Source organism: Protomyctophum bolini, assembly GCF_963924005.1.
Source record: "Protomyctophum bolini genome assembly, chromosome: 2".
Lineage (NCBI taxonomy): Eukaryota > Metazoa > Chordata > Actinopteri > Myctophiformes > Myctophidae > Protomyctophum > Protomyctophum bolini.
The window spans coordinates 28029967-28050344 of NC_137863.1; the positions used below are offsets into that span (position 1 = coordinate 28029967).

The 20378-nt window shown below is 41.4% G+C and overlaps 4 protein-coding genes across 4 annotated transcripts; 3 read left to right on the top strand and 1 right to left on the bottom strand.

Annotated features, from left to right (window-relative positions):
- Positions 1–951: 951 nt before the first annotated feature.
- Positions 952–3872, top strand: ora3.1 (olfactory receptor class A related 3, tandem duplicate 1; the record flags this gene model as incomplete). Its single annotated transcript, XM_080790125.1, has 4 exons — positions 952–1739; positions 2620–2883; positions 3129–3374; positions 3660–3872. The coding sequence occupies exons 1-4, from the start codon at positions 1443–1445 to the stop codon at positions 3870–3872; spliced, it is 1020 nt and encodes a 339-aa protein (XP_080646251.1). The 5' UTR covers positions 952–1442.
- Positions 3873–4395: 523 nt separating this feature from the next.
- On the bottom strand, positions 4396–5526 carry ora4 (olfactory receptor class A related 4; the record flags this gene model as incomplete). Its single annotated transcript, XM_080790136.1, is given in 4 exon segments — positions 4396–4718; positions 4721–4997; positions 5000–5317; positions 5440–5526. Coding segments are annotated over 4 exon segments (1005 nt in total).
- A 5890-nt stretch (positions 5527–11416) lies between these two features.
- ssu72 (SSU72 homolog, RNA polymerase II CTD phosphatase) lies at positions 11417–15738 on the top strand. The gene is made up of 5 exons (XM_080774347.1): positions 11417–11697; positions 12491–12634; positions 14050–14189; positions 14347–14465; positions 14661–15738. Exons 1-5 carry the CDS (start codon positions 11618–11620, stop codon positions 14760–14762), a joined length of 585 nt encoding a protein of 194 aa, XP_080630473.1. The 5' UTR covers positions 11417–11617; the 3' UTR covers positions 14763–15738.
- Positions 15190–18612, top strand: LOC308333692 (transmembrane protein 240-like; the record flags this gene model as incomplete). Its single annotated transcript, XM_080790147.1, has 4 exons — positions 15190–15210; positions 16531–16637; positions 17895–18094; positions 18524–18612. The coding sequence occupies 4 exons, from the start codon at positions 15190–15192 to the stop codon at positions 18610–18612; spliced, it is 417 nt and encodes a 138-aa protein (XP_080646273.1).
- Positions 18613–20378: the final 1766 nt, after the last annotated feature.

The following is a 20378-nucleotide window of genomic DNA, read 5'->3' on the forward strand; positions in this document are numbered from 1 at the left end:
TCAGTAACATTTGCAGAAAGATGACAAAGTGAAGTATGGTACACTGGTTCTACAACAATTTAAAACGAATGGAACCAAAGGGGGAAATGTATACAGAGGATTTGACTATATTACCCGATTGAGCAGCAGGGAAAGGTTAGTGTAAGAATTGGGTGATCTTTGACTGATGTGCATACATGCATAACATTCTGTTTGTATTTACTGTAAACCTGCGCCCAACACAAAAACATGTAGGTACATGCACTCACGTGCAAACAGGATTGCACTTCCCTGGGGATGTCATCATGGCTCTAATGAATAGAACTGCAAAGAAAGCCTCTTTCAATAAGGCTAACTTAATTAATCTCTTGTGTTTTATTACCATGCACCTTGAGTTCCCCAAGTGCTGCAGTAAAGTCCTGCCAGTGGAAGTCTACTTGATAGTCAAAGCAAAACCACAATGTAGAAATACTTTGCTACAAGAAAAAGTCCTCTTTGGGTAGCTTTACCTATAATAATTAATCATCAGCTAATATATGATTAGTAATGTTCTAAATCTGCAAAGTAAAGTTGTTAAATTAATTGTACAATACAATATTCGCCTTGAGTTGTGGAGTACTCGAAGGTAACTTTTCAACCTATCTTCATATAATTGGTCCTAAAAGAATTAGCTTTTTTTTCTACTAGGAGGGCTGTGGGCAGTTCAGTAACCCGTCTTCCAGTGTCGTCATCAATGGGGTAGCCAAGCTAATAGAAACTGCAGGTTTTCTATTCCTGAAAAATTACAATGCAATAATGGAAGCCTCGCGATAATCAAAAAATAATCTTCTTTTGAAAATAAAAATCTGCCTAAAGATGATGTCACTGGAAGAGGGGTTTCTGCACTACCCACAGTCCTCATGAGACATAGACCAAATAGATTATTTTTTTCTATTTTATCATGAACATTAGTGAGGACCAATTATATGATAGTTGATAGAAACATAGGTTTAAAAGTGGTGATGTTGTCCTTTAAACGATTACTTTAAATAAAAGTACCTCAAAATTATACTTTACAGTACTTGAATGTATGTACTTAGTTACTTTACACCACTGAGGGTGCTTTGTAATGCTCCCCCTTCCTGTGTGTATTCAATATTATCTACAGGACTTGTGTTACCAAAACATGCTGGAAAAGCTGCTTGGCTGTCAGTTCAGGGCAGGTGCTGACGTCGTCTTCTCAATCTTCTGAGACGTAAGAGAGGGAAGGAGCATCCAAGCCATATAAAGAAAATACAGGCTTAATTTGCAGGTATCTAATAAAGGACTATTGACCTTTGGGAATATGAAATCACGGAGGATGATGCCGGAGTATGGACAATCGTGAGGAACAACAAAATGAAGATGGAGAGTAATATGATGGCAATGATTTAGATTTTTAATTGTTTTGCAAAATAAGGTGTATTGTTCATGTTCTTGCTCAAATGGCTAGTGCTCATCATGGAGATCATGAACCTCATCATGGAGATGCAGTCGAAGACCTTGTGGGGATGGGACTCCGTGTCTCTGTGTCCCCTGCACAAACGTCTTTCTACATCATTCTCGTACTGCTGGGCATTATTGGAAATGCCACTGTGGTTGGGGTGATTGGCGAGAGTGTGCTCAAGGACCCCAGTGGGGGACGTAACTCAGACATCATTCTAATCAACATGGCCATGTCCAACCTGCTAGTGTCTGTTCTGAGGAATGCACTCCTGGTCATCACAGATTTGGGACTGGAGGTAAGCTACTGTTTGTTGGCTATGAAACAAACAAAATGGAGTTAGGTTAAGGGGACAGAATAGAATGATAATGACGAGTGATTGTATTGTGCCAGTGACCTGTATTCATATCCATGCAAAAATGGCATGTTACCACTCTGTAAACTTAAGAAATGTTTATTAAAATAATTAAAGAACTTATTTGAAACTTTGCAAGATGACATCAAAGCAACAAAAGCCATACCAGATAGGTTACAGATGCCCCTGTATTGGGAAATGAGTGGGTATTATACAACCATGCATACCAGCTAAGTGGCCTTGTAATTAGCGTGTCCGCCCTGAGACTGGGAGGTTGGAGTTCGATCCCGGTTGAATCGGGGTCCCTGCGACATAGCGTCATGTCCAGGAGGTGTACTTGTAAATAAATCTGCCTCATACAGAAACAGGAGATAGGTTTCTGCCCTATGGGACCTCATGACTCTGCAAGGCTTTCTTATACAATGGGGTTGTCACAAAATCAGTTTGGGTACCGCTGTTCTACACAATGAAAAATCATCAGTGTTCATTTAGCTCTTGAGCACTGCTGTGCATTTAATCACTTTAACCATAGAGTCCATATTTTGGTCATTGCAGGCACACATTTAAAAATAGGAGCTATTTAAATAAAACAGCTGTTCTCAAGCAAGCTCTCAATATTGCATTGCCACAAATTGTGAACTTGTAGATTTTGTAGATTTTTAATCGGGCTTATGTGGTTAAACTGCAGTGTATGGTACTTGCTTTACTTTTCCAAAATGCTGTAAGTATGTGGTAGTGACAGAGAGCTGGGGAACTTAGTAATGGCAAGTGTGAAGAGAATGTGTAATAGACAGATGCTGTCACCCACCTCTCTCCTCTTTAGCTGTACTCATCCAAGGAGTGGTGTCAAGTCCTCATGGGGGTGTGGGTATGGCTTCGCTCAGTCAATGTGTGGTCGACACTTTTCCTCAGTGCATTCCACTTCCAGACCTTAAGACGTGTGGCTCCGCCAGCAGCCAGCTTTCATGGGCCTCGAAGTCCCCCCAAATCTCTGCTCTTGGGCCTGTCCCTCATCTGGGTGATCAACTACCTCTACTCCATCCCTGCTCACATATTCGCTACGAATGGAAACCAGAACAGCACAGAGGTGGGAGTCTGCTATAACATAAGTACAGTATAGGCTAATTGGAGGATTGTCTGTTCAAATTCCTTCTGTGACAAGAAAGATGGTGTTTGGAGTTTCAATCCCCTACACAGTGGGGTCATTTCTAATAAATGTAAATCACAGATTCAGATATTTTATTATTTTTAGATATTTTACCTGTTCCATTTTAAAGTGGTTTTGCATGACACCTGAACACCCCTGCAATTATTACCATACTTCTCTCATAGACACTAATGTTGGTGAGCAGCACCACGCGCCCCCTGTTGGGCTGTGTGTGGAACTTCCCCTCCAGCTACAGTGGTCTGGCTTATGCTACCACCTCCATGGTGATTCATGAAACAATGCCCATCATCCTGATGGCCATTACCAACCTGGGCTCCCTTTATACACTCTATTCCCATGGCAGGATGCGAAGTTCAGCACAAGATGCACCTGTCATAAAACGAGTACCGGCTGAGAGACGAGCAGCCAAGGTGAGGGGAAGGATATTGACGACATTGACTTTAAGCTAGGACAGGTTGTTCAAACTTTAGGCTATACACTGAAATTATGTAAAGATTCTAAGTTATAAACTACATAGGTAGATGAATATACAGATCACGTTATACATGTGTGTATTTTTATTATATCAAGATTAAATACAAAATGCAAACAAATTACTAAATAATTTAATCAGTTATTTATTGGGGACAAAGTAAACAAAACATATTCATCAGAAAATAATCATACGCCACTCTTTTTCTCTTTTATGACTCCAGGTTATTCTTGCCCTCATCATGCTTTTCATTCTATCCTGGGGAACCAGCATTATCTCTGTCAACTATTTCAACTACAACCGTGGTTCATCAGCTGAATTCCTTCTTGTTATTGCTCGCTTTGCCAACATTATCTTTATAGCCATGTCACCCATTGTTCTAGCAGTTGGTCACCGGAGGTTGCGTACCGTCTTCAGGGCTGTAATAAATCACTGACAGCAATCTGAGTGCCTTGGATTTCTTATCATATGTGGGTTCTTTTAGCACAGGAGTCTCAGTTCATACAATATAGCTAAATGTAAATGCTGCATTGCACATGGATTCTCTCTGTGTTTTCAGTCTCCCTCCATTGCATACCTATCAAATGAATTGCCAGATAAATCACAAAAAACTAGAACAAAATAAGTTGATCAAAGCAGATTTGTTTTAAGGGCTGCAACAGGCCAGCAAAGGCAAAAATGTTGATCTGAGACAAGCATCTGAACGTCCAGAGGTGCCGATTTACATTCCTTTTAAATGCTTCTGTATTAAAAATGCAATATCTAAAAATAAGAAAATCTGTCATTTATTGTTTACTATTTACATTGCAACAATGACATATCGAATATAAAACCTTTGGATTTGGATTCACATAGTCACCCCAGTATGTTTTGCTAGTATGACATTCTAAATGAATTTCTAATAAGACTCAAGGACATTAAAATTATACATTCACATTTTGTTCTTACTTGTTTTGTTTTTACACTCTTTTATGACTTTTTGGACATGAGAAAATATTCTCTTTCATCTTTTTGCCTTGCTTCTCTGGAGATTCACTCTCAAAGTCTGTGTCTTTTTTGCAACACTTAAAGACTTTGGACCACCCCAGCAGCATACTGGTGATTCTTCTCCTCAGCTTGCCGTGTCCCAGGGCCACCACCGTGGGGCTAAATCCTACAAACACAGATGCGGAGAAATGGGCCACAGTGAGAAGCCCCTCCGAATGGTGTCCCCCATCGTGGTTGTAGTAAGTAACTGCAGCAACCTGCAGTGTCCAGCAGACCACAAAGTCGCTCCAGACGCTCCACCGGCGGTGACAGCTCGTATGTGCTTGGCCAGGGCATGCAGGGTTGCCAGGTTGGTGCAGACCATTAGCACCAACGGTGCCACCTTGTTAAATGCCAACGAGGTGGAGGTGAAGGCTGCACCCTGTTCAGGTGAGGGGAACTCCCACACACACCCGAGAAGAGGTCTGGTGGTGCAGCTGAGCACCATGAGCTCCACAGTGGCATTGCCATGAACGTGAGTGGTGTACACCAGAGCTGGCAAAGAGAACACCAGATTGGCCCCCCACACCACCCCTATAGGACCACCCATACCCGCCGCCTCTCCCGCTGCTGAGCAAGAGGCCCGAAGGCTACGTGCTGGCGCTTCAGGGTGGCACAGTGGAAGGCACTCGGGGCCAGAGTCACCCAGCAGCCTACAGCTCGCCACCATACCCACAGCAACATGAAGAGGCGACACCAGCTGGGGGCCAAGGACACATCCAAGCCCAGGTCCGATATAAAGATGGGCACTGTGCGGAAAAGCGATGTCAACAAGTTGACCAACGACAGATGTACCAGAATAGTGTCAGAGGGAGGGAGTCGCCGAGACGGACTGTCATTGGCTGACTGAAGCACCTGAGGTTAAAGAGAACACAGGGGACAGACATTGATTAAAATCTAGCTGTATCACAAAAACACTGAAAGAATAGTCCTGGGATCTTTCTATTTTCATTTGCAACTGTTTAGTGCTCTCTGACCACATGGATGACCAAGATGTTTCCCATTATGCCAGTGAAGACCAGAAGTCCAAATAAAAAAGCATCAATAGTGAGAACCTCCGACATCACATCATCCTCAATGATGGCCTTGGCAATCAGATAGGCTACTTGTTTCATGAAGTCACCCTTACTCACCCTACCTGGGCTTCATTTGAGCCACTCCTATAATGTTTCTCATTCATCTGTATTTTATAGACATGCAGATCCAGCCCAAAGAAAGTGCAGTACCTTCCCCATTGCTGACCCTGCGCAAGGTCAATTTACTTTGATATCTTGTTGCTTGGTAACTCTACCAGCACAAGCTGATTTTAGCAGTTTTTCCACATCAGTAAGGAACTGCAAACATATAGGAACCCTGTCAATTGAAATGATACAGGTCACATTGGATGTCTGTTATTTATTAGTGTGTATTTATTTTGTTCATTTTGTGCCATGTACTGTATTTACACCTATTATCCTATTCAAATGGGTAAAAGAGCTTGGTGAACAATGACTACAAGCACCATTTGTAACATAGGTTTACAAATACGTATTATACATTTTAGCCTATTATTATTGCGACCGGAGGTTGCGTTTACTATGAAAACCTGCATCTCCCGTCTGTTAGTCACCCACGTCTCCATATATGGTATTATGCCTCGTGACATCATAGAGACCTTAGATCTCCATCTATGGTTGTCAGTCCATCAACCATACATGGAGAAGACTGGATCATCACCTAGATCTGCATATGTGGAGCCGGCCAGCAACTCTATCCGACCTCAAACCCTTAGATCTCCATATATGGAGCTGACCTGTTCAGACATTCCATATGTTGATCCTTTCCACCCGTCCTTCCTGTTCTGACATTCCATATCATGTTAATCTGACCTCATCAAACCCTATAAACTCAAGACACGCTCCATATGGCCAGTACAGAATTCATTCCATATGTTGATCTGACCCCCCATGCCAAAGCATCTTCTTGGATGTCGTAGCAATCAAATGCCAGACACTCAGAAAAGCAGATAAGGGATAATGGATCAGGGAGGATGCTTATCTGTTATTCTCCAAAGGTCTTATTAAGACAGTCAGTCACACTGATGCAGCATTTTCTCTTATTAGTCAGCCCTGCATGCTCTCCCTATTGGTACAGATTGTTTACTGGTTTGCAGAGTTTCTCTTTTGGTGAAAGCCAAGGGCATAATTATTGATCAGAACTGCCCTTGCCACGAACTGCTGAGTCCACTGTGTCACAACAATGTGACACAGTGGAATATACAGTGACAATTTCAATGTTATCTAAATTTGAAGAAATTACATTTGATCCCATTTTCAGACCTTATTCTTAATCTCAAGCCTGTTTTATAGTGCTGCATTCATTTATTTTTGTATGGTCCCATTGGCCTAACAAAGACTACCAACAAAAATGAAAGAAATAGAATATCAGACAGAATAATAATGTAATAGTATTTTCGTGTTAAATACGGTATTACACCTCCGGGGGGCGCTGTAGACCATTTTATATCCAGCATCCCTCCTCCCAGGGTGACCGGAGACGAAGGTAATTTCTGGAAACAGAAAACGTATTGGCATCTGTGTTATTGTGTATGTAACTTAAAAAAGAAGAAAATAGAAACATTAAAAATAAAGCCCCGGAGTTGAAAGATTGAAGACATGTCATAAACCACAGATAATACAAAATTAAATGTAGCTAGTGGTTGCAAATTATTTAATATGTAGCGTTACGTAGACACGCCACGGTAGGGTAGAGCGCCTAGAAAAGTGGGTGCATAGCCTATCACCAGAGGGACGTTCCATGCAGTTTCTATCTTTTGGACACATAGTTTCATTGGTTCTCTATTATTATACTGATTGATTGATTGATTGATTGATTGAAGTAGGCTATTTATTAACGTATTAAAAATGTACAGTACATTTTAAGCACAACTCAATACAAAACTGTTGACGACACCATAAAGCATTACACTTGTTTACAATAGGGTCCACCATGTTCAATTTATCATAAAACAATAATACAGTGTCGCTGTCTTTCACCGACAGCTGGACAATTGAGTGGGAAATTGAAAGAGAAAGGGGCGACTCTCTTTTATACTAATTGACTGCTGACAAATATTTGGCACACTGGCGGCACGCATGCACTTAAGCTCCATTCCACGCATATTGACTGGCTGCACAGCCTGCACAGTGTACACACACACACACACACACACACACACACACACACACACACACCTACAGCCATCAAAGCCTTGCGTCCAGACATGAAGAAATACAAGCTACAGCACAAGCACAGCACAAGTCTGCACATGTGATGGCACACAGCGGCTGCGGCATTCTTTCTTTCCACAAAAGTAAGTAAGTTTGTTTTTCGAGAAACCAATGACAATTAATTACGGCAGTGTGCGGAATAATGAGGTGACCTAGCTCGGAAGGAAGGCTTTTCACCGTTGATGCATTACATGGTAGCTTAGCTTCTGCAAGGTCATAGCCTACTTGAATCTCGTTCTGGCTCTATGATTAAATGTTATTTTTGTCCCAGATGCAGATTTCTCCCGTTAATGGAAGCGACTGGATTTGCAGACAGACATTCCATCATGCGCATTAGAACGACCCTTCTTATGGCAGACATCAGCCTGCCTTGTCTCTCTGTAGATCTCATCCACTATGTCTGAAAACAATTCAACAAAAGGAAGGGAAATGAAAAGTCAACGAAGACCAACACTGTTCGCCTTATCAGTACTCTTACTCTGCACATTTCAAAGGACAACCAGCTTGAGGCAAGCACGCGGCAGCTCAGCATCCTCAGCATCAGCACCCACGTCTCCATCAAAGGTGGGCAGCACAAATCCACTGGGTGTGCCCCAAAACCAGCTGAAGAAGACTAACATAAGTCGGACAAATTTCAGCAATGAAACCACCGCCAATCATGGTAATGACAGTAGGCCTACACCAAAGATTAAGGGGGAATCTGGCCATGTGAATAACTTACGCTACAACACCAGCAGAGACAATACTCCCACTGTGATATCAGAAAGGTCAAGACCAAGTTGGAAGGAGGAGGCAGGAGGGGCACCAATCTGTGCCTACAGAGTGATTGAGGGCGGCATCAGTGGGCAGCTGTGTTTTCGAAACACCCAATTTCGTTTCCAGTGCAGTCAGAGTGATTGCAGGACTGTAAAGTCGTTGGGGAGCTTGGTGGCAAATATTCTTGCAAATGGCAGTGTGCTGTTACAATGGGCACATAATGGTGCTGGGGAAAACATTCATAAAGCCAAAGCGATAATGACTGACCATGAAGTAACCGCAAATGTAAGTGGACAAAAGGCACTTTTTACTCCTCCACCAAAGACTGTTTTAAATGGGAAAAACCACAGGAAGGGTGGCTTTGAGTTAAGCTGCTGGTGGAATGGAAGCTATACACAGTTTGAGTGTGCTGCTGTCCGCCTTGCCTCCGGCTGCAGGGATTTTCTATTGACCGAGTTGCATGAGAACATCCCGTACCGCATCTGCCTGCGTTCCTTGTTGCACTCGGAACCGGCCGTGAGAGCAGACCTGGACTGTGTAGAGTTTACTGTGGCTCCCTCTGGGATGCAGGACATTGTGATCGCCATGACAACTGTGGGAGGAGCTATCTGCGTGATGCTGGTCATCATCTGTCTGCTGGTGGCCTACATCACGGAGAACATCATGAGCCCGGCGACACAGCACACATATGCCTACCATACACACTCTCACCACTGACTTCCACATCACCATCAAACAACAATCAGTAAACAAAACAGGCTACACATCTCGCTCACATAATGCAACACAATTGCATCCTTAATTAACCATAGGCTATCTAATCTCACATTAATAATGATGTTTGATTAAGCCACATAACATGGAATGAACATCCAAATGTGATTGAGATCAAACACAATTTCAGGGAGTGAGTACAATAACACTATAACCAAAACTATTACCTGCATTTAGCATATGGATCACAATGGCCACTGTGTCATTTTTTTGGGGTCATTTTATAGGCCTAATGTTAGTATAAGTCCGTATAAGTCAGTATGTTCTAAATGTTTGCAGTGAATAGGAATGAGAAAAAACAAAGTTGTTGCTGAATGTTATTAAATACACTCTTGAGTAGGCCTACATGCCATTGCTGTTACACAGAAATCTAAGTTCATGGAGGGTCATCCATGAAGTTCATCTGCTGCATGTATTCTGTCCATGCAGGCTAGGCCTCTTTTACACCTGATTTATGCTTTGCTGTATAATGAGGTAGCATGCCGAACATAGCCGATCTACAAGCTTACAATGTGCACACAACGCATTGTGAACTCGTAGATCTGTTATGTTCTGCAAGCAACCATGTACCATACTAGGCTTTAGGCTATATGTATTTGTATGATTAGACAATTACATATAGAGGGTATGCACGTGAGTGACAGATCACCATCATACCTGGAAGTTATGTGGGACTACTGAGTGGCAAAAAACTATACTTTCTGGTGTTGACAACCAATACATCCAAACAGAAAAGTCCTATCTGATTGCATTAAACGAACTCACTTTGCCACCTGATTTGCCACTCACTTTATGACCTTAGCCTCCTATGTAACCTCCACTTACATTTAGAACAGAATTGATTGGGTTTCTTTTCATTTTTGCACCATGAAATTATAGAATGGACAAAGGTAACTGTTTTGAACTTTTGGTGGACTTGTCTCTCCTCTTTGTTATGCGTGTGTACAGCCTTTGAAAATAATTTAGGCTTCCCTTATGTCCAGTAATTAATTAATTCAGACAATAAAATAATATAAAAGGTCCATTGCATAATTTACATCTGTGGTGTGTATGTGACTTGTGTTTTGTGTGATTTTACAAATTTCAAAATGATAATTGGATACCGGTAATCAAACTGAAAACAAAACTAGATAGATAGATAGATAGATAGATAGATAGATACCGGTAATATAGTAGACATTGCTGTTGTATTTCATTAAGCAACACTCAATCTGCTACAAAGAAAAATAGCAAAGTGATTATATAAAAATAATAATATGAATATGAAAAAAAGTTTTGTTTCCATCTAGGCCCTATGAAATCAATTCATATAGACATGACATGAATAATAACAACATTCTAAATCATCAATAACAACAAATAATCACACCCGTGTGAAGTGAGTGGTGCAACTCCGTGTGGGGGTGGGGGGTGGTGCAGAAGTTCCAGTGCCGGTGCCGGCCCGATTCCGGTGAGCCGCCCCGCGTCCGAACCGGTTGAGAAATGACAGTTACCGTGTGGGGGTCCCTAGACGCCCTACTGTACTGTACTGTACTGTACTGTACTGTACTGTACTGGCACACCCGAAATCTATATACAGTTAATATGTGCGTGTGTGTTTGTGTGTTAGGTTGCGCACAGGTGGTGAAAAACAACCATGCTGTTTTCGTGCTCAGACGCACCCACCCACCCAGCCAGCCACACGCACACATAGCTCCGCAAGGGAGTGGTTGCACCACTCAAAAATCAATCATTCCAGGAAAAATTGTAAGTAGCCTACATAGTGGGGAAAAGGGAAGAGCGTGATGTTGGGGGGGGGAAGGATAATTTCCTCTCCCTTTAGGCCTGTTTTAAAGGATGCATGTAATTGTTCAGAGATGCTTCAATTAATTGAGACATTGAAATAGCCTACAAACAATAATATACAAAATATAATATATTATTATATTATAAATTATTATTATTATACGTTTAGCCTTATGATGAAAATAGCAGATATACAAGCTTACAGCGCGTCTTGGTGCAACGCGTCGTAAGCTTGTAGATCAGTTATTTTCGACGCGCGACAGACACTGTCGTACGACGAAGTACAGGCGACCCCTTTGATGTTCGGGGAAACACAACCCTCCAATGATGTCACCGTTTAAAGCCGTAGTCGTCGTTGGTAGCTCTCTCTCTAGAACGCTCCGCCATTTTAACATTCGCCTCTTGTGAAAGATAGGCATAGTGCTGCTCAAGCCGTTCTGTTCAATGACCAGTGTTTAGTTCATTTCGATGTAGAAAGGGCTTCTCTGGCTATTCCTCGGGAGATTCAACAAACTTACTTATAAAATCCTAACATTTATTAGTATATTCGACTATTAACCGAAGATTCGCAATGCCGAGCCACCCGCTGCGCGTGGCGGTGGTGTGCTCGAGTAACCAGAACCGCAGTATGGAAGCGCACAATATCCTCAGGTAAAAATGACCAGCAGAACCAAGAACCAGAGCCTACAGAGAAGAGAAGACCGCCACTGACTGCAGTTATTCAAGACGTTTCGACGTGCTGCCACGCCGTTGTATCATTCAGCCTCCCCAACAACAACTCGTCCTCCTCGGCCTCATCACTGCTCAACAATGGCCTCGGAATCGGCACAGATATAACGTTACACTACCATCGCGGTGGCGCACGTTTACTTTGGGATATTGGTTGTTTTGTTTTTAATTCGTGGCCATCAAACCTAGTTTACATTTTTTTCATTACATCGTACAGGTCCTCAGAACGTCACTTTAGATTTGATACGTCGATACTAGTAACTAGAGTTGTCCAAATTCTGTACACGAGCGCCCTCTTTAAAAACATATTCCCGGAAGCGTAAACTAACTCATCTTGTTATCTACCAGATCTTATTTTTTTAAATTGGGCAAATATATGGTTGTTAAAAATGTCATTAAAGTTTAGCTATCGTATAATGTGCACACCACCACGAATGACCAATTCGCATTGGGTAACTCCTGGACTTGAACAAAGGATTGTCAGTAGTTGAGTCACTGTTAGTGACTAAACTAAAACTCCCTGGCACTGCACTCTGTTCGATCAAGACTTGCTTTTTCCAGTAGTTTTTAGTGTGGTCACCTGAAAAGAGAAAGTTGCCTTTGTATGATAACTGCTTTCTAAGATTTTAAAGGGATGTTAATGTTCTTGTATAAAATGCTTAAATTTAAATATTTCATATTTTTAACCTTTTCTTGCCTTGTCTTCTCTCTGCAGCAAACGTGGATTTGCTGTGCGTTCATTTGGAACAGGGACTCATGTGAAGCTACCCGGCCCTGCCCCGGATAAGCCCAATGTCTATGACTTCAAAACAACATATGAACAGATGTACAACGACCTGGTCCGCAAGGACAAGGAACTGTATCCCCTGTGCATTCATACACCCATCAATAACACAATCATAATGGAGACACACAGATTCGTGAACACAGCCTACTTACCTTTATGTGAGGAATTCATGATCGTGTGATGGCTTTGGAGCACGCCATTTGAGAGATGGGTGACTTACTATGACAAATATTTGTACCGTGGTATTTGCTTATTATTCTGCATACTTGATAGGCAAGTTCAGTGTTAAAATAATAGGCCTACCTATTTATGTGATCAACGGTATCGTCAACAGAAATGCCACTCACATTTACAATTTGTAAGAGTCGGGCATGCACAATGCATAATCATGGTCTTCCATACATGCAACTCTAGGTTTACCTTTTAGCAGTCTTGTAGTTGTCCATAAACCTTAAAGGACAACTTTAGTTTTTTTCAACCAAGGTTCATGTTTTAGGTTGTCACTGAGAAAGTAAAAGATGAGTGTTCATTTTTTTCCATTTGCTGCTTTCTTTCGTTTTAGGGATTTTAGCTGTTTTTGACAGAGGGGTGGGGGCATTCGAGCATGGGGCTAAATATGTATTTCTTTTACAAAATATTATGGCGATTTTTATTATTTACTAATAGTCCTAGACCCCAATAAATTACATCTGGCCACAAAAGATCACGGGATCTACTGAATGTGTCAAACTGACATATTGAGCCTATACACACAGTGTGGCTTCCCCCCAGTAGGCCTCCTTCACATTCAGTAGATCGTGTGATCTTCTGTGGCCAGATGTAATTTCCTGGGGTCTAGTAGGACTATAGTAAATAATAAAATAAGTCGCCATAATATTTTGTAAAAAAATACATATTTAGCCCAATGCTCGAATTCCCCCACCCCCCCTGTCAAAAATAGCTAAAATCCCTAAAACAAAAGAAAGCAGCAAATGAAAAAAAAAATGAACACATCTTTTACTTTCTCTAATAACAACCTAAAACATGAACCTTGGTTGAAAAAAACTAAAGTTGTCCTTTAAATAGCATTTCAGTCATGTAGTGTCAATACATATGTTTTTATGGAGGTGAAGCAATAACGTTTGTGTACCAGGTTACTTTTTCAGAACTGCTAGTAATGGTTAAGTAATTTATTTATGAGACACCAAGTAATACATGAATATAGCTGTTGGTGTTATAGCAGTAACCTGGCTTTTAAATTGTTCCCTTGACACACCACCAGATGGCAGTGTTTCTGTATTGCAGAAATGGTGTCATATTTTATATGTATACTTGATACAGGTTTATATATTACACTGCATTCACATTCAGAGTTTTACAAGATGGTCTTGCCACCTATCAAACGGCAATGAGTGAGATCATCTTTCTGCAGGTTTGAGGACTTTTAGCTGTCTAGGGATGTCTTTCGCTTCCTCCTGCTTGTGTTCCTTAGCTTTCTAATTCCTCAGGTACACACAGAATGGAATTCTGCACATGCTGGACCGCAACAAGCGGATCAAATCGAGACCTGAACGTTTTCAGAATTGTAAGGACCTCTTTGACCTGGTCATCACCTGTGAGGAGAGAGTTTACGACCAAGTGCTGGAGGGTGAGGCTATTGTCTTGTAATCAATTTTAAGCATGTCACGTTAAACAACCAAGAGGTGACTTCACCGGTTCTGTATTCTGATAGGCATTTTATTTATGAATATGTGAGGGAAATTCACTTTTCTGTACATGAATCCTGTTCTGTTTACGCCCCACAGATCTGAGCTCCAGGGAGCAGGACACGGTTCAACCAGTTCATGTAATCAACGTAGATATTCAGGACAATCACGAAGAAGCCACACTTGGAGCCTTCCTTATCTGTGAGCTGTGTCAATGTGTGAGTTTCTGCTAGCATATATTTCCTGCGTTATAGTCACACTTTGTCAGAATAGCACGCTTATGCTAAATGGAGAAATTGCTTATATTTGTACTTCACACCGTGGTTTACTGGCAAAGTATTAAAACATGGTAGATTAGATTGTTTTGTACAATAATTTGTGCTGATTAGCTGGAATGTGTCTTAACTCTTTAGATCCAGCACACTGATGACATGGAGAATGAAATCGATGAGCTGCTGCAGGAATTTGAGGACAAAAGCAACAGGCCTTTCCTCCATACTGTCTGCTTCTACTGATGGTCCAGACAAGTTTTGCAATAAAAACATGCCCCTGCGCAACACAAACAGTACAAACACACACCTATATTTTCCTCTGTTGTCAATGGCCCGCCCACACCCACAAAAAGCTTTTGATCAACTGCTGGTGGAACAGACAACGTGTGTATCTGCAAAATGTAAGTTTTTTTTTGTTCCCCCCCACCCATTTCCTTTTTCTTCAGGAATGGGCAAATATTACATTACATACTTATTGATGCCAATATAATTTGATATCTAGATAACTTCGAGGGCCCAAGTTTTGCAGCAGATCTCAAACAAATGAACACAAACTTTGTTCTGTTCAGGGCGGTAGTGGGGTTGCAGTTACAGTTACGTTGTCTCCACAACGGCAGTGAAATTGTGAGGGCTTTTAATTCTACACAGAGGAACAGGGTTCATTGCTTTAATGCCTTCCCTGTGGATCAAGGTCAGGCTAAGGGCATCCTGCAGTGAAACTGTCTCCTCAGGGAGAGCAAGTCGCCTTTGTCAGACAACTGATTATATTGTTTAGTTTTTTTTTCTTTATTATTGCACATTGATGCTAAATGAGTTTATATTACAAATGACAGAATTGTAATTGTGTATGACATGTCTCATTTGACCCCTAACTGGGGATAGTGTAAATGCGATCAGAGAGGACATTTATTGAACTGAATGCGTGCGACTGTGTTGTAGTTAGAATAATTGAATGTGGGGTTTATTAGTAAATAACCAAACTGAGACTGGGTTCTCTTTTCCCCACTTTGTTTTCGTTAATGTGTTGATTGATTCATATTTTAAGTCAGATTTGCTACCTTTCAGGGCATAAGATTTTCTTTCTTTCTTTCCTTTTGTAAATGTCAAATAATTGAAACATTGTAATTATTTGCAATCTGCAAGCTCAGTCCAGAGTGCCTGAAATTCCGTATGTACATATGAATCCACTAAATAAAACGAACATCTCTTGAAAAACACATCTTGACTCTGTTTTTCTTTTTGGCTTATTTGACTTATCAATTATGTTTTATAATGATTATTAACATAGGCCTACATTTATTGAAGTAGGCTTCAGTTTGACCGCTTCTATTGCAATGCAATCCACAATCATTTTTAGTCTGTAGGCCATACGGCTTGGTCACTATTACAACATACTAAAGTTCTATTAAATTATCCTTGTGCTCCATTAAAAAAAACATTGTTTCATATATCGAAAGACGAAACATGTTTAATTGCATCAATATTAACCGCTAATCACCAGACTGGCTTTGGTTAGCCTCGGATATTTATGGTAGACATTCGGATGACTGACCATTATGTGAAATACATCTGTTAAGCCTATCTGGGCGATTGTGTGCGGTTCGCACAACTTACTGCTTAGCTACTTGCTGTTCAAACTATGACTCGAGCGCTTTCGAGGCATGTCTGTCCGGTTGGGTATAGTTGGTGGCAGCAGCAGCGCAATGAGCGCACTGTCTTTACGCACAGATCGAGATGCTGCTACTCAGCGCCTTCCTAGTTAAGTAGAAAACTACTGGGCAGTTGACGGAGCACATGCATCGACATCGGAGCTACTCCTCAGTTCAGGAATGCCCGAGAGGTTGTTGTGCATTGCAATTCAAGGTCTTAGTTAAATGGTAAGAACTAAGAACACTGGTGTCAACGTAACGCAACTGGTAAAAGCATGCATTTTTCAATATATAATTTGTGTGGCCATGCATTTGTTATGTCCCAGTATAACATGTCCCTTCCACTCCGCAATTGTTTTCAGACTGCAGCTTGTGTGATGGACTTGAACGCGCTTCTGGACCGCTTTCACAACTACATCTTGCCATATGTCCGTGGGGAAGAACGCATCTGTGGTTGCAAGTGCGGAAGGTAAAAATCTATTTAAGTCGCCTATAACAAGATAGGCTACTTCACTGCTAGACAAATACAAGACACACGGACTCAAATGGCTGGAAGACGCCTCTGTGTTATTTCAGTGACTGCAGGAACTATCACATTTTTGCCTATTGAAATTAATTGTATTGTAGGCTATTAAAACATCAAGTTATTATTATTATTTATAATAATCCGTTATCCAGGCTGGAGGCTGTCACTTATCGTGCACTTATTCATGATTTAATAAGTGACTAACTGACACTATACAGTATATAGGCCTACACACTATTGTCTGTATGGATTGTGGACTAGAAGTAGTGCATCCAGTACGAACTATAGGCTACTATACCCACAGGGGACAGGAGCCAGGTGTTGCTATGTTACTGTGCTGTTCATCATCAGCTGTTGGCTCTATTACCCCAACTCCATAACACTCAACTCAAATTCGTCACTTAATGTCCCTTCCTTTGCGTTGTTCTCTGAGCTATTCAATTTATCTTTTACTCTACTTAAGTTATAGATTGTGCTATCTCTCAGAGATGGGCAAAAATACAGGAAAAATACAGGATAAAAAATAGGCTACTGGGTATCAGTATCAGTATCACAATACAAATAAATACTGGTCTGAGTAGGCTATATGTATTTGAGGTACAATATAGGCTATGTATTTTGTATTTTGAAATATATATATATATATATATATATATATATATAAAAATATGCAATTATTAGTCAATTCACAGATTGCCAAATATTAAATGTCATGCCTATATGTCAGACTTTCTTTCCCCTTCTTTTAAGATTAGTTTTGATATTTTCTGCCTTTATTGGTAGTATCAAGTGACGGTGGACAGGAAAGAGGGAGAGAGAGAAGGGGAGAGACATGCAGCAAAGGTCGTCATGAACGGGACTCGAACACGCGACAGTCGCGACACGCTGTCAGGCCAAAGCCTATATGTGACATGCGCCTGGACCACTTGGCCAGTGGGCGCCCTATATATGTCAGAATTTCTAAAAATAAATTGATCATACAAGCAGAGCAGGCCAGAGTGACCAACGCTATAGAATAACTATGAGACTAAATGCACAATCCTACACAGAGCTGCCTCTACGCATGTACTTCACAGACACCAGGAGTCCAGGATACTGGCGTGATGATACTGACCGATACTGACACTGGTATAGGCCTACATGTATTTAAATGCTGCCCATCTCTGCTATCTCTCTTTTCCACATGTCTACTTCCTGCAGGCACAATATTTACCACATCATTCCATATGATGGGGATGAGTCCAGAGTGCATTCCAAATCTGTGGGCGAGAGAGTGACCAAGCAGGAGATTGACTTGATGTTAGGCCTACTGATAGGTTTCTGTCTGACCTGGTGCTTGCTGTGGTTAGATGGAGCAGTGAACTCTGTCCTCAGGGCTTGGAGGGCCAAACAGCGTAATGGTGAGTTATGCACAACAACACTGAGATTCAGTAACAGTAAGACAGATGTTATCTAAATCCTTAGTTTAACCTAAGATCTATATACGTGTGTGATGAATAGAATAACGAAAAATAGCCAATCTACAAGCTCAGATCAACTAATTTCGGAAGGTTTCGTTTTTTTTCCTTGCCTATAATGACATGCCCAAAATAGTAAGGCCAGGGTGAAAGTTGATAATGTCAACCCATCCTTTATCCTTTATGTAGAATTACAATTACACTTTGTAAGTGCGTCACAACATCATAGCTTAATGATTTAGGGTAGGCTCTCCATTTAAATGAGAACCTGAATGTTGCAGATGCTTAAGAGGCAGATGCTTAAGAGAACCTCCTACCTCCTGGAGGTATCGGATCACCCACTTCAGTCTGAGTTTGAACTGTTGCCCTCAGGTCGTCGGCTGAGGGTGCCCACCACAAAGACTAATCGGTTCAAACTATCCTTTGTCCCAGCTGCTATTCAACTGCTGAACAGCAAATAGCACTTTATTCTTGCCCTTTTGCACATACTGCCCACTAATGCACTTTTGCTGACTTTGCTACTACTGTATGTCATGAATTCTCTGTCTCTAGTGTCCTGTATTGAATGTTGTTGTTGTGTGTATTTTGTGTGTATTTTTACTATGATCTGGCTGCAAACCAATTTCCCGCTAGGGACAATAAAGCTAACCTTGAACCTTGATGTTTTAGTTCTGAAGGCTTCTGAGTCTTCCGAGTTTTCCGCACAATTTGTGTATTGTCATTAGCAGAATGACTAATACACACACTATAAGACACCCTGAGGGCGAGGTCGCGTGCATGCATCCTCCTGGGTGACCGCAGACTGCTGGGCGAGCGCTGGCGCTTTGGCATGGGAGGACAGATCAACATTTGGAATTAATTCTGTACTGGCCAAATATGGAGTGTGTCTTGAGTGTACAGGGTTTGATGACGTCAGATCAACATATGGAATGTCAGAACAGGTCTGCTCCATATATGGAGATCTAAGGGTGGCAGTGTACAGGGTTTGATGAGGGCCCAGGTAGAGCCGGGCATTAATCTTCTGGCCTGTTGAGAACTCTAGTTTTCGCCGGCTGCCGGGCGTGGCTGCACTAATAACTTTGGGGCGGGCCCGTCTAGAGGACTGACAGGTTTAGCAGATTTTCATAGTTATCTGCGACCTATGGTCACAATTAATAATACATAACACTTTAACATTCTAAGTGTAAATTTAACCTGAACCCTCTCGCGTCCCCTCCAAAGGTAACTCAACATTTAGGATTTTAGTGTGTATGATGTGTGTATGATTTTAATGCGCTAGCCCCTCCTATGCCCAGCTTTGTCTGTGTGTAACCCATAGTGATGATTTAATTGGTTGAGCACCCATAGCGATGATTTGATTGGCTAAGCAAAGTATGCATTGAGGATATAAAGGACAGAAAAGTGAAGACGGAAAAGTGAGGACGCAAATTGATGGCCGTGATTGGCCGGAATGAGATGATATATGGTGATAAGATCACACAGGTGTCATTTTTAACTGCATGTACTCTGTACAAATTCAGAGCATCCCCCTCCTCTCCCTTGCTGTCGATTCTGATTTTCTGCTTCCTCCCATCTTACAAGTCAAATTCATGCTATCTAATTATCCTCCTGTCTTCTCTCCTCTCTAAATGAGTATTATTAGAATGGTGTCCATGTCTTAACCTCTCTTCATCTCTGTTCTTCGCTAGACCTTTCCTTGCTCAGGCATTCATATTCTCAAAATGTAATTAATATTAATTAGAACCAGGCACCAGGGTCAGTTCACGTTAACTGGATTCATCTTTTGTCCTTCCATCTATTATTTCCAGTCTTTGCTGTGTCTTTTCATCACAATTTCAAACTCAATCTTTGTCTTTATCTCCAGATGTTGATTCTTGGTCATGGGTCCACACATTGTGTAACATAAAGGAACTGTGTCGATGGGGCCACTGGAGACAGATGGGGGATTCCAGTAGAAACATGATGCACATCAAGCAAACACTGATCCATAATTGTTACCACAAGCCACGGCACCTATTAGAATAGAGTGCCAAGCTGTCTCTGCTTGATCAATGGCCATGATGCTGTGGTGATTTATATTTGTTCTCTTCCCTGATGTGCCTATACCTACTGAACACTAAACCTAGGCTATCTAGCAATACTGGCTAACCAGACACTACACCATTAAGCTACATGAACACAAGAAAAACATAAGACTGGATAGCAAAGATCTAAACCTTTTGAAATT

Excerpts from the sequence above, each read along its gene's own strand:
- ssu72 (XM_080774347.1), top strand. The coding sequence starts at position 11,618 with ATGCCGAGCCACCCGCTGCGCGTGGCGGTGGTGTGCTCGAGTAACCAG. Across the intron at positions 12,635-14,049 it reads GTCCGCAAGGACAAGGAACT|GTACACACAGAATGGAATTC; the intron begins GTATCCCCTGTG and ends CTAATTCCTCAG. Across the intron at positions 14,466-14,660 it reads TCTGTGAGCTGTGTCAATGT|ATCCAGCACACTGATGACAT; the intron begins GTGAGTTTCTGC and ends TTAACTCTTTAG.